This window comes from Marmota monax, unplaced genomic scaffold, assembly GCF_021218885.2.
Source record: "Marmota monax isolate L192 unplaced genomic scaffold, Marmota_monax_Labrador192_F-V1.1 WCK01_AAM20220418_F8-fsc00170, whole genome shotgun sequence".
NCBI classification, from domain to species: domain Eukaryota; kingdom Metazoa; phylum Chordata; class Mammalia; order Rodentia; family Sciuridae; genus Marmota; species Marmota monax.
This window is the reverse complement of record NW_026692395.1, coordinates 3,649,225-3,666,317: the sequence shown is the minus strand read 5'-3', so window position 1 is coordinate 3,666,317 and position 17,093 is coordinate 3,649,225. Positions and strand designations below refer to the sequence as shown.

At 49.8% G+C, this 17,093-nt stretch overlaps 2 protein-coding genes across 3 annotated transcripts in view; one reads left to right on the top strand and one right to left on the bottom strand.

Moving 5' to 3' along the window:
* Syn1 (synapsin I) overlaps nt 1–17,093 on the bottom strand; it is a 52,621-nt gene that overhangs the window by 1,268 nt on the left and 34,260 nt on the right. For both annotated transcript variants that reach the window (XM_046442566.2, XM_046442567.2), the window contains exons 6-12: nt 4,749–4,811; nt 3,858–4,000; nt 3,691–3,765; nt 3,443–3,545; nt 1,950–2,096; nt 1,442–1,529; nt 754–1,345 (exon numbers count right to left, since the gene is read on the bottom strand). In XM_046442566.2, the coding sequence (XP_046298522.1) occupies nt 754–1,345; nt 1,442–1,529; nt 1,950–2,096; nt 3,443–3,545; nt 3,691–3,765; nt 3,858–4,000; nt 4,749–4,811 (1,211 nt within the window). The remainder of the gene's footprint in view (nt 1–753; nt 1,346–1,441; nt 1,530–1,949; nt 2,097–3,442; nt 3,546–3,690; nt 3,766–3,857; nt 4,001–4,748; nt 4,812–17,093) is intronic.
* Timp1 (TIMP metallopeptidase inhibitor 1) lies at nt 9,765–13,988 on the top strand. The gene is made up of 6 exons (XM_046442571.1): nt 9,765–9,928; nt 10,845–10,973; nt 12,139–12,218; nt 12,403–12,529; nt 12,782–12,906; nt 13,715–13,988. The coding sequence occupies exons 2-6, from the start codon at nt 10,853–10,855 to the stop codon at nt 13,883–13,885; spliced, it is 624 nt and encodes a 207-aa protein (XP_046298527.1). The 5' UTR covers nt 9,765–9,928; nt 10,845–10,852; the 3' UTR covers nt 13,886–13,988.

Genomic DNA, 17,093 nt, shown 5'->3' with positions numbered 1-17,093 from the left:
GCTGGGAGGACTTGTGGGGTGGGCGGAGCCCAGGGCCAGGGAGTTGGGATGTGGGGCCAGCTGGGAAGACTTAGATGCAAGGTGTGGAAGTGTGGGATTGGTGAGAGGAGTCATGGGCTGAATCATATCTTTGAATTTTTAGGCTAGTTTGATATGAAAGGGGAGATGAGGTTTTAAGGCTAGGGGGAAGGGTTTGGATTGGACCAGAAGAAGCAAAGAGAATGGTGTGATGATTTGGGAGGATACTGAGGTAGGCCAAAAGGATTTGTGGTGGACCAGAAACGAGCCCATACTTTAGGGGAAAGCCTGAGGCTCTACTGCTGAGTGAAATGATACAAGGACTATGAGTCAGCCACGAGGTGTTTTAGGGATGGGTTGGGGGGAAGAGGCAGGGAGTTTGGCAGGGAAGTCTGAGTTGAGCTGGAAAGAGATTCGCTAGGCAGGGAAGTGCTCAAAATGGGTCTGCCAGGCGCCTGGGTTGGGCCAAGGACCTGGAATGGGGACTTTCCCAGGGCCTGTTGGGAGGAATCTGAACTGAAAGAATTTCTCTGGGATTCTGGCACCAAATCCCTGGAATGGAGACAAAAGGATCTGGGATGGAGGGGAGGAGTGAAAGCCTGGGGGAGGGGTTTGGCTTCAGCTCCCACAGAATAGGTCCACGGTCTGAGGAGCATGGGAACTAGGGCTGCCCTACTGGGGCCAGAGCCCGCTTTGTGAGCAGCAAGGCGAAGGCTGCTGTAGGAGTCCCCTTACTTGAGCTGGGGGTGAGGGGGTCCCCCGGCAGCGGCGGTGGCAGGTGGCGGCACGTCCTGGCTGGGTTTCTGGGCCAGCTGTGGTTTGGCAGGACGTCCAGCGGGACCTGGGCCGCTGGGCCTGGGCTGCTGCGTGGTGGGTGGCCCAGTGCGGGGTCCAGGACCTGCCTGGCTGGCCTGGCGTGTAGGACCAGCAGGGCCTGGGGGTTTCTGGGGAGGGCCTTGGCGCTGCGGCCCACCGGGTGGGGCCCCTGAGGCCTTTGGTGGAGCTGGACCAGAGACAGATGTTTGGCGGGTAGCCTGTGGGGGGCCTGCCTGGCGCTGGGGAGATGGGGAGGCAGGTGGGCGGGCTGCTGGAGGCGCCCCAGGGCCTCCTGCCACTGGCCGGGATTGGCGGCCTTGACCCTGGGTCATCTGTGTGGCCTGGGATGCGGGCTGCTGGGGTGCGGATGTGGGACTTGGTAGGCGCTGAGGCAGAGGGCTGCCAGCTGGGGGTCCAAGGCCTGAAAGGTGCTGCTGGCCCTGTGGTGGAGGGCGCTGTTGCAGTGGGGGTCCCTGGCGCTGGGGCCCTGGGCCAGGCTGTGGAGGGCCACCTAGGGGACAGAGAGAGAAGGCACATATGAGAGGGAGCAGTGAAAGGTGGGGTCTACTTGAGACCAGAGGGGCTGAGAAAGCCTGCCCTCACTTACCCTGGGGCGGAGGTCGCTGCTGAGCTGGAGGCCCTGCAGGCTGCTGGGAGGTCTGGCGGCCCAAGGGCAGGGCCCCTGGGGATGGAGTCTACGGCAGAGGAATGGAGAAGACAGGTTAAACATAGTTACCAACCTATGGAGTACCGGCCAAGTCAGGGTGACATGGGTTCCCTCTTTGCTGGGTGTTGCCCCATTTGTGGCCAGATGAGGAGATATGGGGTTTTGAGGCTCCCACCCCATACTCAGGGTAGAGAAGCACTCAGGGAAGTCAGGGTAGCAGTGATTTATCATTTTTTAAAACAACTGGCAGTTGTAGCCACATGTGCATTAAGGTGATGCTAGTTGAACCTCTGGTTATAAAGTTTTAATTCCTACACAATTGCCAGCCTCTGCCATCTTAACAAAACTGATTATGCTCTGCCATCTTAGCCTACTGATTATGGGTTCAGTGGGGTATCTTGACTAAGGGCTGGCCTCCCTGCCAGTAGCTCAATGCCAAGGGCCTTACCTGGCTGTGGGAGCCCCTGCCAGGGGAGGCATCCCTCTGCCGCTGCCGGGGCAGGGCCTGAGCCATCTTGTTGACCACGAGTTCCACGATGAGCTGCTTATCTTCATCCTGGTGGTCACCTATAAGAGGCATGGAGGATCCCACCACCTGGGAGATGAAAAGGGATCCAGTGAGTGGCGAGGCAGAAAGTGCATGTGAGGTGACAGTGAGAATACTTTTGCTCGGCAAAAGCAAGGCACTGCAAGGAAGTGAGCTCCAGTTTCTAAGTGGCCTTGATTATTCCCTGTGAGGAGGGCTTGTCTGTTATGAGGCACCTGACAGCTTCCTAGGTACATTAGAGCAGGGTCTGCAAATCAGGGCCCTTGGGCCAAATCTGGCCTGGCGTGCTGCCTGTTTTTGTATGGGCTGTGAGCCAAGGATGGTACCAGGGATTGAAGCCAGGGGCACTTAACCACTGAGCCACACCCCCCCAGCCCTTTTTTATATTTAAAAATTTTTTTTTAGTTGTAGATGAACATAATACCTTATTTTATTATATTTATGTGGTGCTGAGGATCGAACCCAGTGCCTCACTCATGATAGGCAAGCACTCAGCCACTGAACTACAACCCCAGTCCCTCCCCAGCCCTTTTAAAATTTTATTTAGAGACAGGATCTCGCTGAGTTAATTAGGGTCTTGCAAAGTTGCTGAGGCTGGCTTTGAACTCGCGATCCTCCTGCCTCAGCCTCCCGAGCCGCTAGGATTATAGGTGTGCGCCACCTCACCCGGCCTGATATCTTTTAATGGTTGAAAAAAATGAAAAGATTTGATGACATGTAAAAAATAAGAAATTTAAATTTCAGTGTCCATAAACAAATTTTGGACACAAATACATACATTGTATCCCATCATCACACTTAAGGTGTTTACATATTGTCTTTGGCTGCTTTTGCAGAGTTGTGTCATTGCAATAGACCGTGTGGCCAACAAAGTCCAAAATATATACTGTCTGGTTCTTTACAGAAAATGTTTGCCAGTCCCCACTTTATAGTTTGCTAGGTGCTTTGTCTTTTACAACATGCTTCAGCATTGGCCCAGTTTCACAGAACAATTTCAAGGTAACTAAGTGCTTTGCCATTCATCAAGATGTCTTGATTCACTGAGCACTTTCTAGTTTAATACGTTTTACCATTCACCAAGGATGTCCAAGTTCACAGAGCAGGTTAGTTTTGGGTTTTTTTTGGTTGGTTTTATGGTGCTGGGGATGGCCCATGACCTTGTGCATGCTCCACAAGCACTCCACCACTGACCTACAAACCCCGACCCCAGCTTAGAGTTTAAGTGTTTTGACATTTGCTAGGGATGTCCCAGTTCACAAGGTATTTTACAGTTTACCAAACACATTGTCATTTGCTGAGGACTTTCGGAGCTGCGGAGTGCTTCACAGTTCTGTGTGTTGATGCTATGGATGTGTTCCTCACTCTGTGCCCCACTGATCTCTGGGTGCTCCCACCTCAATGATGTGATCCCTTCCGTCCTTTCCATGCAGTGCTTCCACCGCGCAGATGTCCAGTCCCCCAAAGATCTCCGAGCATGTATCCACCCACAGCTTGTACCTGCCAAGAAGAGGGGCAGGGCAGCCTATCAGCGCTTTGCTCAGGTGGCCACACTCCTGCCCTCCGTCCCCTCCCCCACCCCTCCCCTCTCCACCCCTCCCCCTCCCCCACCCCACCCCCCCTCCTCTGAGTTCAGGTGCCCCACCTGTCAGACATGGCGATCTGCTCAAGCATCGCAGAGCCTGTGTTGGTCTTCCAGTTCCCTGACACTGACGTCCTCCTGGAGGACAAGAGAAGAGAGAGTCAGGGGGTCTCTGGGCTGCATGGGACAGAGCAGGGGACCCCTTCCTGAGCGCCCATCTCTCCACTCACATGTAAGCTTTGTAGTTCTGCCCAATCTTCTGGACACGCACATCATATTTGGCATCAATGAAGGGCTCAGCAGTGGCATATGTCTTGGTCAGCGCCACAACACTTGCAATGTCCTGAAAGTCGTGCTGGTTGTCCACTTTGACCTATGGGCATAGGGGTGGGGATCAGGACAGCAGTGGGGAGTGGGTGCTCCTGGAGTGGTGTGTACACATGACACACAGTACATAAAAATTAGGTGGGCACTCTAAGGCACTCAAGCATGCATAATTGTGGGTCTCCTGTTTTGTCCATGGGCACAAACACAGAGTTGGGTATATACAACTCTATGAGCAAAAAACCCCCACTAAATTGACCATTTTAAATGGGTAAGTTCTAAGGCATGTGAATTCTTAATAAAGCTGTAAAAAAAATCCTTTGTGTCCATACAGTATGCACATATGGGCAGCCAGACACAGACCTGGTTGTATACACAATATACAAACATAGAAGCGGGACACACTCAAACTTACAAATTACAAGTCTGCTTATACACACACAGACAAAATCAGCTGGATGGCAAGCATACTGGACCCCAAGACCCTGGAACATAAAAAATGACATGGTGCATATTCAGCACAGAGACATGCATATCCACGCAGATACAGTGCTGGAGATGCTAGCATGGTAACAGGACGTACAAAATTGGCTGAACACACATTAAAAAAATAGGCTAACAAAATAGTTGAATATGAGAAAGCAAAAATCTAAATACATGAAGACATCCCAGGACACACTGTCAAACTTACTGGTGTGCACAGAGCTCACGAAGACATACCTACAAGACCACAGTGCCAGGAGCATTCACAGCAGATACGTGCACACCACGAGCACACACCCCAGCTGGAAACTCACCTTGCCCATTCCCGAGTGTGCATGCCCCATCTTCACAACCACAGGGTACGTTGTGCTGCTAAGCTGGAGGGGACAAAGGCAGAAGAGCCATGGTCAGGGAAGGAGTGCCAACCACCAAGAGTGAGTTGGTGTTCAGCAACCCCATCCAGCATGAGCCACAGTATGAGCATTCTGCAGAAAAGGTGGGTTAGACCCAGTTGGGCAGCAGCTGGGAGTCACACAGCATCTCCAAGCCCAGATTCAAACCCAGTCCTGCCTGCCTGTCCCTCCCTCCACCCACTAAGTCCCACACTTCCTGCCCCTGGTTTCCCAGGGCAAGGCATGGGATGAGGGTGGGGGACTTTCCCAGAAAAGAGAAAGTTTGTTTTTATAGTGGATGGATGACAGTGAGGTGAGTGTGCATGTGTGTATGGGGGTGTGGTGGTTAGCATGTAGCAATCGGACCTCTCAGCCAAGCATTGTATGTAAGCCTCATCCACACACGTACACAACTTACGGGACACACAAACCTTCAGACTTGATCTACCCAGCCAAACCCAGAGATGCTCAAGCATGTTGAGAAGACCAACCAACGTATGCCCAAAGCACACCTAACTCCGGGGCTGCAGAGACCCACATAGTCATTCCCCACAAGGCCATTCTGCCATCCAGGGGCTCAAAACATGGACAGAAGCCAGTACTCCTGGACTCAAACACACATCAGCTCCCTTGCCCAAACCTGACTGACAGAGAGATGCACAGATCCTTTGGGTCACTCATACAATACAGAGGCTCACACAATTTTTCAGGCACATGCAACAGAACTGGGCATATATTCAACACTTACAGGCACACATGGAACACTCCTAGTCACATGCACAACCAATAGAAGGATCTACACAACAAACAGGAGGTGCATACACTTCTAGGTCTTCACATAACCAGAGCTCCATAACATAGACCCATGCCACACTCTGGGGCACACAAAAAGTATATCAAGACACACACACACACACACAACATGCCTTGCCATATGTGAAACACAGATGTATGCACAATCAGAGATATCCACAACTCTCCTAAGTTTACAGACAACACTGCTGGGCATTCGCACACACATTTAGGCACCACAGCACATGGGCACTTGTGCAGGGCCCCTGCCTCCTGCTGACAGGGTAGAGATGGCATTCCCGGAGGGGCTGCTGGGGCGGTGGTGGTTCCCAGTTCCCGACAGGCACAGGAAGCTGGCAGACTCAGGGTGACCAATTGACCTTCAGGCTTTACCCTCCCTCTGCACCCCTCCTTCCTCATTTCTCAAATGACTGGCGTCACTGGAGGGGGGGAGGGGGACTCAGGCATGGTGTTGAGACTGCGGATGGGGGGTGGGGTGAGAGGAATCCTCCAGGCATCATGCCAGAGAAACAATCAGACGCATGTGTGACACTCTACTCAGGCAGACGCATAGCACACACCAGTGGACGATGCATTCATGATTGCATACGTGACCTACAACTCCCAGAAGCAAACAGCAAAAAAATAATCAGGCACACCTGACTCTCAGGGATGGGCTTACAACACACAGAGGGGCACACATGCAACTCCCAGCAGCAGAAACATAGCAGAGAGCTGTGTGCGCACATGCGTAACCAGCTCCGCTTGCCAAGGTTTCTAGGTCTTTTTCATAAACCGTCCTTGCTTCCCCTGGACCTGAGCCTGAACACAATGCTGTGGATATGTGTAAGTATGTGCCCTTTCAGGTACACACTGCAGGGGACTTTGGATCCCTAGATTTGAATCTTTCTTTCTTTCTTTCTTCTTTTTTTTTTTGTACCAGACATTGAACCCAAGGGTGCTTTACCATGGAAACACATCCTCTGCCCTTTGTAAATATTTTTTTTCATTTTGTTTTAGAGACAGTGTCTCACTGAGTTGCTAATTGCCTTGATAAGTTGTTGAGGCTGGCTTTGAAATCGTGACCCTCCTGCCTCAGCCTCCCATGCCACTGGGATTACAGGCATGTGCCACTTAGAGTCTTGCTCTGTTGCTCAGGCTGGTCTTGAACTCCCGGACTCGTTTGATCCTCCTAGCTGGGTGCAGTGGTACACAACTGTAAACCCAGCTACTCAGAAGGCTGAGGCAGAAGGATGGCAAGTTCAAGGCCAGCCTCAACAACTTAGGGAGAGGGCTGGGGATGTGGTTCAAGCAGTAGCGCGCTCGCCTGGCATGCGTGTGGCCCGGGTTTGATCCTCAGCACCACATACAAACAAAGATGTTGTGTCCGCCGAAAACTAAAAAATAAATATTAAAATTCTCTCTCTCTCTCTCTCTCTAAAAAAAAAAAAACAGTTTAGGGAGATCAGAGTTGGGGCTGTAGATCACTGGTAGAGCACCCCTGGGTTCAATCTCCAGTAACACAAAAACCAAAAACAAAAAAATCAAGGGATCCTCCTTTCCACCTTAGCCTCCCCAGTAGCTGGGACTTTCAGGCAGGCACCAATGGGCCCAGCTTCCATACTTGAATCTTGGCCTCTCCTCTGCCTAAGGCCATTTGACATCCCAGATAGTTTGGTTAACCCTTCTGGGACTCAGTTTCTTGTTGTGTACAATGGGCACAATCAGACCAAGCACTTGGTACATTGTGGGGATCATCCCTTGTATACATGACAACTGGTCCCTTTGGGCCACCATACCTCTCCAACTCCCCAGATGGTCACAGATCCAGACACCCCTCTGTGAAACCCACATCCACCCCATTTCAAACCTGTGCAATAACCCAGATCCATACAACTCCTCAGAAGTAAATAGTCGGCAAAACTGAGTGCTGACTCAGATTTCAGAGATAAAGAGTTGGCGTCAGAAGCAGGGTCAGTGAGGAACCAAGACAGGACTTTCCCTGTCTTCACTTCTCCCTCAATCCTGCCATGGAGTTACTCAGACCCCTGTCTCATTTACTCTCACTCCCCGACTTTCACAATCAGCTTCTACAAATTTTTGGTTTTCTTTCCTTCCTCCTTTTATTGTCCCTCCAATGTAGTCATTTCTTCACCCTCATTCCTGGGCAGATGGCTCGACCCCTATTGTGTCTCAGTTTCCTCATTGTGTAATGAGTATATGAACCGTATCTAGGGGATGTCGGGAAGAGTATCAGCTAGCATTAATGAACAAGGAGGTGGGTCACGGGGACTGATTGAAAGAGATAATGTACATACAATGGCTTCAGAGCACCGCTCATGCACGGTAAACACTCCGTAAGTGCTGATAGTGGTTTGCATTGTGTTGTTGTGGTTATTGAGCTAATCTCCCTAAGTTAACCAAACTTAATTAGCAAGGAGGTAGCAGACAGTGAATGAGATAATTTACACTAAATCCAAAGCCCACAGTACACAGTAAGTACTCTGTAGGAGGCTGCTGTCATCATCCTCTCACCATTATTGGTCTATCCTCCCTAAATTGACCAAGAATGTTCATCAGCCCTCAGAACCCTCCCCAGGACACCCGGGAATATTCCTGCATCATTGGGAAGCTGGTGGGCAGGGGTTGCCTCATTCCACCCCCCACCAGGGGTGTGGAACAGTTAGTGGGGTAGGGGCAGGGCAGGATGGGGTGGGGAACGGGTTTTTACTGACTCACTAACTTCTTTCACCACCATTCACTCAACCCCCCTCCTAATGCTCTCTGATGCTCACCAGCACCATTCCCTGCCTTCCAGTACTGTGCCATACTTGGGTTGGGATCCCAGAGTCACTGAGCCTAGATTCAAACCCAGCCATGCCTTGTCTCCACTACCTTTATGTCTCATATTTCCTCATTTGTAAAAAGGGAATCCTACTTGTTTCCACCTTCAAGGCTTGTTGTGAGCTTGAAGTGAGATAAATAACTATGCTGATTGCCTGGTACAGAGTCAGTGCTATATAAATGCTATTTGCCTGAGTATGTGCTTTTATTTGTTTTTGTGTTTTTTATTTGATTTGCGGCACTGGGGATGCAACATAGGGATTCATGTGTGCTAAAACTGTTTTGCCACTGAGCTACACCCTGTCTTGTCTTGTTCATGTGTTTTTTGAGAAAGGTTCTAACCCAGGCTGTGGCTCCATGCCGCCTGGTTCCAGTCTCAGTTCTACCACGTATTAACTCTATGTTCTTGTATAAGTCACATAAATCTTTTTTAAATTTTATTTATTTATTTTTGGTGGTGGTAGTGGTTCTAGGGATTGAACCCAGAGATGCTTTAACACTGAGCTACGTCTACTTTTTTTAAAATTTTTTTTTAGTTATAGATGGACACAATACCTTTATTTTTATGTGGTGCTAAGGATGGAACCCAGTGCCTCACACGTTCGTGCTAGGCAGGTACTCTACCACTGAGCTACAGCCCCAAACTCTCCACGTCCTTTTTATTTATTTTATTTTTTAAAAATGTTTTTATTAGTTATTGATGGACCTTTATTTATTTATGTGGTGCTGAGACTCAAACCCAGGGTCTCGCACATGCTAAGCAAGCGCTCTACCACTGAGCCACAACCCCAGCCCCTTACTTATTTATTTTATTTTGAGCCAGGACCTTGCTTGTTCGAGCCTCTATCTTAAGATCCTCGTGCTTCAGCCTCCAGGATCACTGGAATTACAAGCATATGCTACCATGCCTGGGAAGTCACGTAACCTCTTGGTGCCTCACTTTCCTCACTTTGTGTTTCTCCCCATTCGCTTGCCTTATCTCCCTCCACCGCTTCTGCTTAATTTGTCCCCTGTCCACCCCCTCACCAGAACGTCAGACACACCAGGAATGGAAGGGGGTTTTATGGGCTCGGCACACAGTTGATGCACAATGTTGAAAGAATGAAATAAGTCGGGCTTCGGCCGTGGGGAATTTGGGAGATGTGGGTGATTGGAGAGAACTGGGCGATTTCAGGGACTTGGCGGACTGTCGCCTCTCCTAGGAGGCCGCTAGGCAGGAATGCTCACGACGTGGAGCTGGGGGAGGGGTGCGGCGGGCGTGGCGGGCGGGAGGAGCGGGCGGGCAGAGGAGGGTGGCTCTTTGGGCTGCCCTGCTCTGATGGTGGGCGGATGAGTAATAACATCCAGGAAGCCTGCAGGCCTGTGATTTCCTCGCCAACCCCGCCCCTCGCGTGGTGGACATTTATCCTCTACCGCTCAGGCCCTGCCGCCATCGCCGCAGACCCAGCGCCTAGAGATACAGCGAGGTAAGCGGAGATCCGTCTGTCCTGGTGGGGCTGGGGCTGGGCCCGACTGGATCCTGTCCGTGTGCTGGCTGCTGACCTTTCTACTCGGGTGCCAGATACTCTGCCTGGCCTGCGAGTACCAGGACCCTGTGCTGGTTGGGGATGAGAGGGGCCACGGAAAGGGGGCATCTGGAATTCTGCCCCCCAAACCGGCACTCCAAACTCCCTTGAACCCCTGGCATCCACCCCCAGCTTCCCCAAACCCATGACCCCCTAATACCACAAAGTCTCCCCAGCCTTCCAACTCCCTGGGATCCACTCATTGCCCCACTAAGTCCCCCACTCCAAACCTCTGCATTCCCTAAACTCTCCCTATCCCCAAACTCCTCCTTCCCCAAACACCTAAATCTCAAAACTTCCTCTGCCCTCACATCCCCCAAGTACCTCCATCACCTTTAGCCCCCCACCACTTCCCCTAACCCATTGGACTCCCAAATTCCCCCAGCTCCCTAAAACCCAACCTCCTCCCAATTCAACTCTTTAAAATCCCCAGCCACCTATATCTCAATATGCATAACCCCTGACCTCCCCTAAACTCTTCTAGACCACAATATCCAAATTTCTCCCCACCAAACTTTTCAGCTTCCAGACTTTCCCAACCCCCTTAAATCCTCAAACTTCCCAGGCCTCTTATTCACCAAATGACAACCTCAAAATTCCCCAACTCAATCCCCTAAATCACTTGAACTCCACAAATTCCTAAACTCTCCCAACTCTAAATCCCCACACTCCTCTGTGCTCCCCAACTCTCTTAAGATCCCCAAACTTCCCAACATCTCAGGCCCAAATCCCAGTCCCATAATTCTCCCTCCCCAGGCTGCCAGGGGTCAGCAGATCAGCTGGGCTGGGGGCCACCTGACGCTTCTCTCCCCTACAGAAACTACCATGGCCCCTTTTGTACCCCTGGCCTCTGGCATCCTGTTGTTGCTGTCACTAATAGCCCCCAGCTGGGCCTGCACCTGTGCCCCACCCCACCCACAGACAGCTTTCTGCAACTCCGATGTTGGTGAGTTTGACCCCTTCTCTACCCACACACTCTGCTTAGCTTTCCCTCTCAGTCCAGAGGATCTCACAATGGTGGTTAACTCTAGAACAATTCAGCTCACCCCTGCCTATCTCTGTTGTGGCCACAATAGCATCCTGATTTCCATGGGTACATCATGTCCAAACACCTCAGCCTTTGTGCTGGCTGCTCCTTCCACTGGTACACCCTTCCCCTCAGGTATCCAAGTGGATGACTGCCCCAAAAGTCACCTTCTGGGGTGGATTTACCTGAACATCCTGATTAAAATGTTAGCTCTTGCCCCCTAGTCCTGATCCTCTGTTAAAGACAGATTATTCAGGACCATCCCAGTAGGTAAGGGACCATGGCAAGGGAATTTTGCAGAAGGGAAATAGATTGGTTTCAACTCCCAATATAGCATGGGTAAATGGGAATCTATAGCCAATGATCAATTTAGAGGTCAGTTAATGGAACATCACTAAGAGAAAACATCAGGAGTAAGGGAGTGGACTTCTGACCTAACAATGTTCTTGCTGAAGACAGGCCAGTGTGATCAGACATCATGGGGGGATGGGGGAAGAATGAGGAACCCCCATCAGATATTGAGGGGAGTTAAATGAAGGTGGGGTAAACTGACTTAGCAGGGTTCTTTCCTTAAACTGAATCTTACAAGAAAGTGAACAGATGGGCCTGGGAGAACATTCAGGAACCTGACTCAAGTTTGGTCAAGCAAAGAATCTTTGTCACCTCTTTACCCAGCTCTGTAATTCCCAATTGCCCTTAACATCTTCTAATTCCACAAATTTATTTATTTTGTTTCTTTTTAATCTGTCTCCTAGGTAGAATGTGAAGGGACTTCAGTGTTTTGTTCACTGTTGTATCTTTAAAGCCTTGAACAGTGCCTGACATGCAGTAGGCAATCTGAAATATTTGTTGGGTGCATGAACAGATGAATATACAAATGAAAAAGGCTTAAAGTAGTGCCTGATGAAGATTAGAACTTCAATACATAGATGAATCAACTAACAGATGTATAAATCACTTAGCATGCTGTCTGGCACTCATTAATCCCTATTTGTATCTGTGCTTTACTGGTATTAATATGATGATGATTTTTTTTGGTTAATGCTGTTCCTTTGACTCCTTTCCTTCCCCTCCTCTCCTGCAGTCATAAGAGCCAAGTTTATGGGGCTCCCAGAAGTCAATCAGGACATGGCTTACCAGCGTTATGAGATCAAGATGACAAAGGTATCCCCCTGCCCCCTCCCTAGCAGTCCCCAACATCTTCCTCCTCCTCAAAACAGAAGCCTCCTGCCACAGCGGGTTGGTGAGGAAATTGTGATCTGGGGAATTAGGTAGATGACTTCAGGGAAGAACGAGGAGTGGGAGGATTATGTCAGTAAAAGAGACTCTTCCCCTCATCCATCAACAGATGTTCAAAGGCTTCCAGGCCTTGGGGCCTGCCGCTGACATCCGGTTCCTCTACACCCCCGCTATGGAGAGCGTCTGCGGATACTTCCACAACTCCCAGAACCGCAGCGAGGAGTTTCTCATCGCGGGTGAGGCTCCACCCCTTCGCCCTGGGCCACACCAACCCGTTCTCAGAAGCTGCCCAGCAACCGGGTGGGGGTGAGGCTTTGAAAGGAATGGTCTCAGTTGAAATTGGGACCGCCCCAATTTCAGCCTATCAGAAGGCTGAGACTTTGCCTAGTTGGGGGGTCTGTATGCCCAGGGCGCCAATCAGATGTTGTCCTGTCTCCTGACCGAGCCAATCAAAAGCTGCCTGTTGGTTCCCCCCCCCTCCCTCCCAGGACAACTGCAGAATAAGCTCTTGCACATCACCACCTGCAGTTTCGTGGCTCCCTGGACCAGTCTGAGCCCAGCTCAGCGCAAGGGCTTCACCAAGACCTACAGTGCTGGCTGCGAGGCATGCACAGTGAGTGCCTGAGCTCTGCCTTCCACTGGGACATTGTTCTTGGGGTTCTTTCCCAAACCGTGGGCTCATTTCTTGCCCCCTCCACTGGCTATTCCTTGTCCTTATATCTGCTTCCCAAACCCATGAGCTGTCCCTGCTCTCTCTTGCTATTTCCCCAAACCTGAGATTGCTCCCTTGGAAATTCTGGTTTATCCTCTGCCCTGTGTCTGATAACCTTGGGACTGCCTGCTCCTTGACGTCTTTACCTGCCCCTCTAACTCTCCCTGGTGACTATTCTGTAATCCCACTTCCAGTTCCCGACCCCTGGGATATATATATTTTTTTTACTTCCCTAGAACATCTCCAACAACCCAAAGTGTTGTTTTCCATACCTACCAACTCTCCCCAGCACATCTCATTCTTGCCTTGCAGTTGACTGATCTACTCGCCAGGTGCATTACATTGACCTGGCTATTCTAAGACTGTTCCTTGATACCCCCGGATGTCCTGTGATCCCAACGACTGAGAGGCCCTACTACCTATCTTACGCTTAAATTCCCTGCACACCTGCTCTTCCCTACTACTGCCAGTTGTTCCTTGCCCCATGGGAAAATTCCCCAGTCTGCCTGACTGATCCCAAGCGACTATTTCCTAACCACTTTTCTAGTACAATGATCCTTTCACTGGCTTCCTGTTCCCCCAAGGGGAGGGTCTCTTCCTGGGTCTCTCCAGCAGCTCAAGATTGCAAGGCGAAGAGGGGAATGTTCTCCACAGGAGGGAGGAGGAGAAGGAGAAGCCCTCAAAGGTGAACCTCTCTCCTCTCTTTCAGGTGTTTGCCTGTTCATCCATTCCCTGCAAACTGGAGAAAGACACTCAGTGCTTGTGGACAGACCAGCTCCTCGATGGCTCTGAGAAAGGATTCCAGAGCCGTAACCTGGCGTGCCTGCCCCGGGAGCCAGGGGTGTGTACCTGGCAGTCCCTACGATTCCGGATGGCCTGAAGCCTGCCTCCAGTGGAAGCTGAAGCCCACATGGTGTTTGCCCCCTTCCAACTCCCAACTTTTTTTTCTCCAAGATGATGAAATAAAGAGCTACCACTCAGCAGACACTGTCTCTGTAGTGCTTGGGAACAAACCCATGTTAGTGATGAACTGGTGGGGGTACCCTGGGACCAATGAGGCAGGGAGGGATGCAAGATGTTGGGTTTGGGGCTGGAGGTGTAGCTCAGGGGAAGGGTGCTTGCTTAACATGCACAGGCCCTGGATTCCACACTTAGCAAAAAAAGAAAATGTTGGGGTTTTATATTTTACATAAAAGTTTATGTATTAGTAATAATATATTTTTTTGGTACTGGGGATTAAACCCAGGGGCTCTTAACCACTGAGCCACATCTTCAACCCTTTTCATATTTTATTTGAGACAGGGTCTCACTACGTTGTTTAGGGCCTCACTAAGTTGCTGAGGCTGGCTTTGAACATGTAATCCTCCTACCCCAGCCTCCTGAGTCACTGGGATTACAGGCATGTGTGACAGCTTCTGGCAATAATCTCAACATTGGCCTTAGAACTGCTGATCTGCAACATCAGTAATAGTTATTTAATGTGCATAAACAATTCCAACTTAATAAATAGTTTCTCTACTCAACACTTTAAAATATTTTACTATAATGATTTCTAATTCCTATTTGCCCAGGACTCTCTAGTTAATAAGTTATCCCACAGCTGTAAATTCCCCTATTCACAAATCTCAGCAGTTCACAAACTCCTTGACAAAAGCCCAATCAATTGGAAAAAGCTCTCAGGCATTCTCCTGATGTTTGTTCAGTAGGATTCCCCACCCAAACCTTTGTCATGTCCCCACCCTTAGGCTTTGTAGTATAAATCTGTCTTGAGTAAAAGGGTCCCCCACTGTAACCCAGCCAGGGAAGAAGGGGTAGCCCTGGCCCTCCATCCATGGCCTGCAGAAGATTCCTTACTTAGGGGTTATTTGGGGTATAGAAGAGGTTGGATGGAGAGAAGGTATGATCCTGAAATCTCCAAGCTTTGTTCTAATCTCCCCTCCCTTTTCCTCCTCTCTATACTCTTCTGACCAACTCTGGAGGAAACTGTGACAGCAATTTAGTGCAGGTAGAGTTCATAATCTGGAACAACCAGATATATCAGCCCATAACCTCTACACTCCTTCCCCATGCAGCTGTCTCCTCATCTAAACAGGTCTCTGGACCTGACTCTCACTTTTCTGGCTCATCTTCCTACATAGAACCTGGGTCTTGGTGGTGCATGCCTGTAATCCCAGTGACTCAGGAAGCAGAAGCAGGAGGATCTAATTTTGAGCAGCATCAGCAACTTAGCAAGACCCTATCTGAAAAGGGGTGAGGATATAGCTCAGTTGTGCCCTTGGGTTCAATCCCTAGCACTGCAAAAAAAAAAAAAATGAAACAAATCAAAAAACTGAGTGAGAGACCCTCCAAACACTCCCTTCCTAGGTCTCCTTGTTCCTGCAGTTGGGCCTAGGCTCTGCTAAGCCCTTCCCAGTCCTTGCATCCCGCCTATAGTATCCAAAGGGAGGCCATAGGAGTCAGAATTTCAGATTGGGGCAAACACTCAGTGGAACACCCAAGTTGGCCCTTGAAAAAGGTGATAAGTTATCCCACAGTTGTGAATTCCTCTATTCACAAATCTCAGCAGTTGATAAACTCATTGACAATGGACTATCAATTGGCAAACAGCTCTCAGGCACTGTCCTGATGCTTGTCCAGTGAGGATTCCTGACCCAAACCTTTGTCACTGTCCCCACCCTTAGGTGAATGGGGAAAATATGTCTTCTTTGGTGAAAAAAAAATCCCCCCCTCAAATTCTCTCCCATCCAACTACATGTTGCTCCTACCAATAAGAATGCGAGTCTTGGGTTGGGGGCATGCAGCTCAGTGGTAGAGTACTTGCTTAGGATGCGCAAGACCCTGGATTCAATCACCAGTAGTGAAAAAAAAAAAAAACAGGTCTCCTCTAGGGTATCCTGAGTCACCAAGCATGGGCCCCTCTGTCCTCTGTGGTCCTGCTGCAGAGATTTCTATACTCGTAGGAGGTTACCTAGGCCCAAATTATGCACTGGATCAGGATGGGCAGATTTTAAATACCCACTTGCCTTGGGAGGGAACATCCATTGCAGTAACAATATCTGTGTCTCCCCAGGGGATTGGCCCCCAGTCTACTAAAAGGAGCAAACAGCAGCCTTTGCTGAATGATGTAACTCCAAGGGAAAGGCCTGGGTCCTGTTTTGGCCCTAGTGACCTTGTTGCTGACAGTGAGACTTCAATAGCTCCTGATAATTCACTAAACCTTAGTACCAACTCCCTGCACTTTTGAGTTGCTCTATGATTTCAGGGCTCATTCTTTGAGCCCTCAGCTATCCTAGCCCTGGGGAGGAAGGTGCAGTAGAAGGTGGCAGGGGAAGGATAGAACCCAGTGTGGTGATCATTCTGATAGCCAGTTTACCCCACAGATGGGTCCTGTACCCAGACCCAGTCCAGCATGGACACGGCTGACTAGTACTTCAGTGTACATGGAGACCAGAACAGCATACAAGGCTACCTCCTCAAGAGAACTGGCACAAGCTCCTGGCAGGATCTGCAGTCCTGGGATAATCACACCCCCACCACCCTTCTAGAAAATCCATTAAAGTGAACAGCCCCCAAGCATTCAGTGTGTCTCTGTGTGAATCTTTTTGGAGACTATGATGGCCAAGAGGAAGTGTGGAGGAGTCACAGTAATATGAGGTGTGCAGCATGAGATCTAGCTCAGGGTAACTTGGGGACTGGCCCTTCCCTTACCTGAGCCTCAGTCTTCCTGCTTAAAAAATGGGAATCACAGCCCAGTGCAGTGGCACATGCCTGTAATCCCAGTGGCTTGGGAGGCTGAGGCAGGAAGATCTCAAGTTCAAAGCCAGCCTCATCAAAAGCAAGGCTCTAAGTAACTCAGTGAGACCCTGTCTCTAAATAAAATAAAAAATAGGGCTGGGGATGTGGCTCAGTGGTAAGTGCCCCTGAGTTCAATCTCTCTGGAACCAAAAAAAAAAAAAAGGGTATCACCAATCCCCAAAAAACCAAAGGCCAAATGTTCTCTCTGATATGCAGATACTAATACCCAATAAGGGGGTGGAGGGAAGAATACAAGTTCATTGGATTAAACAAAGGGGAATGAACAGAAGGGA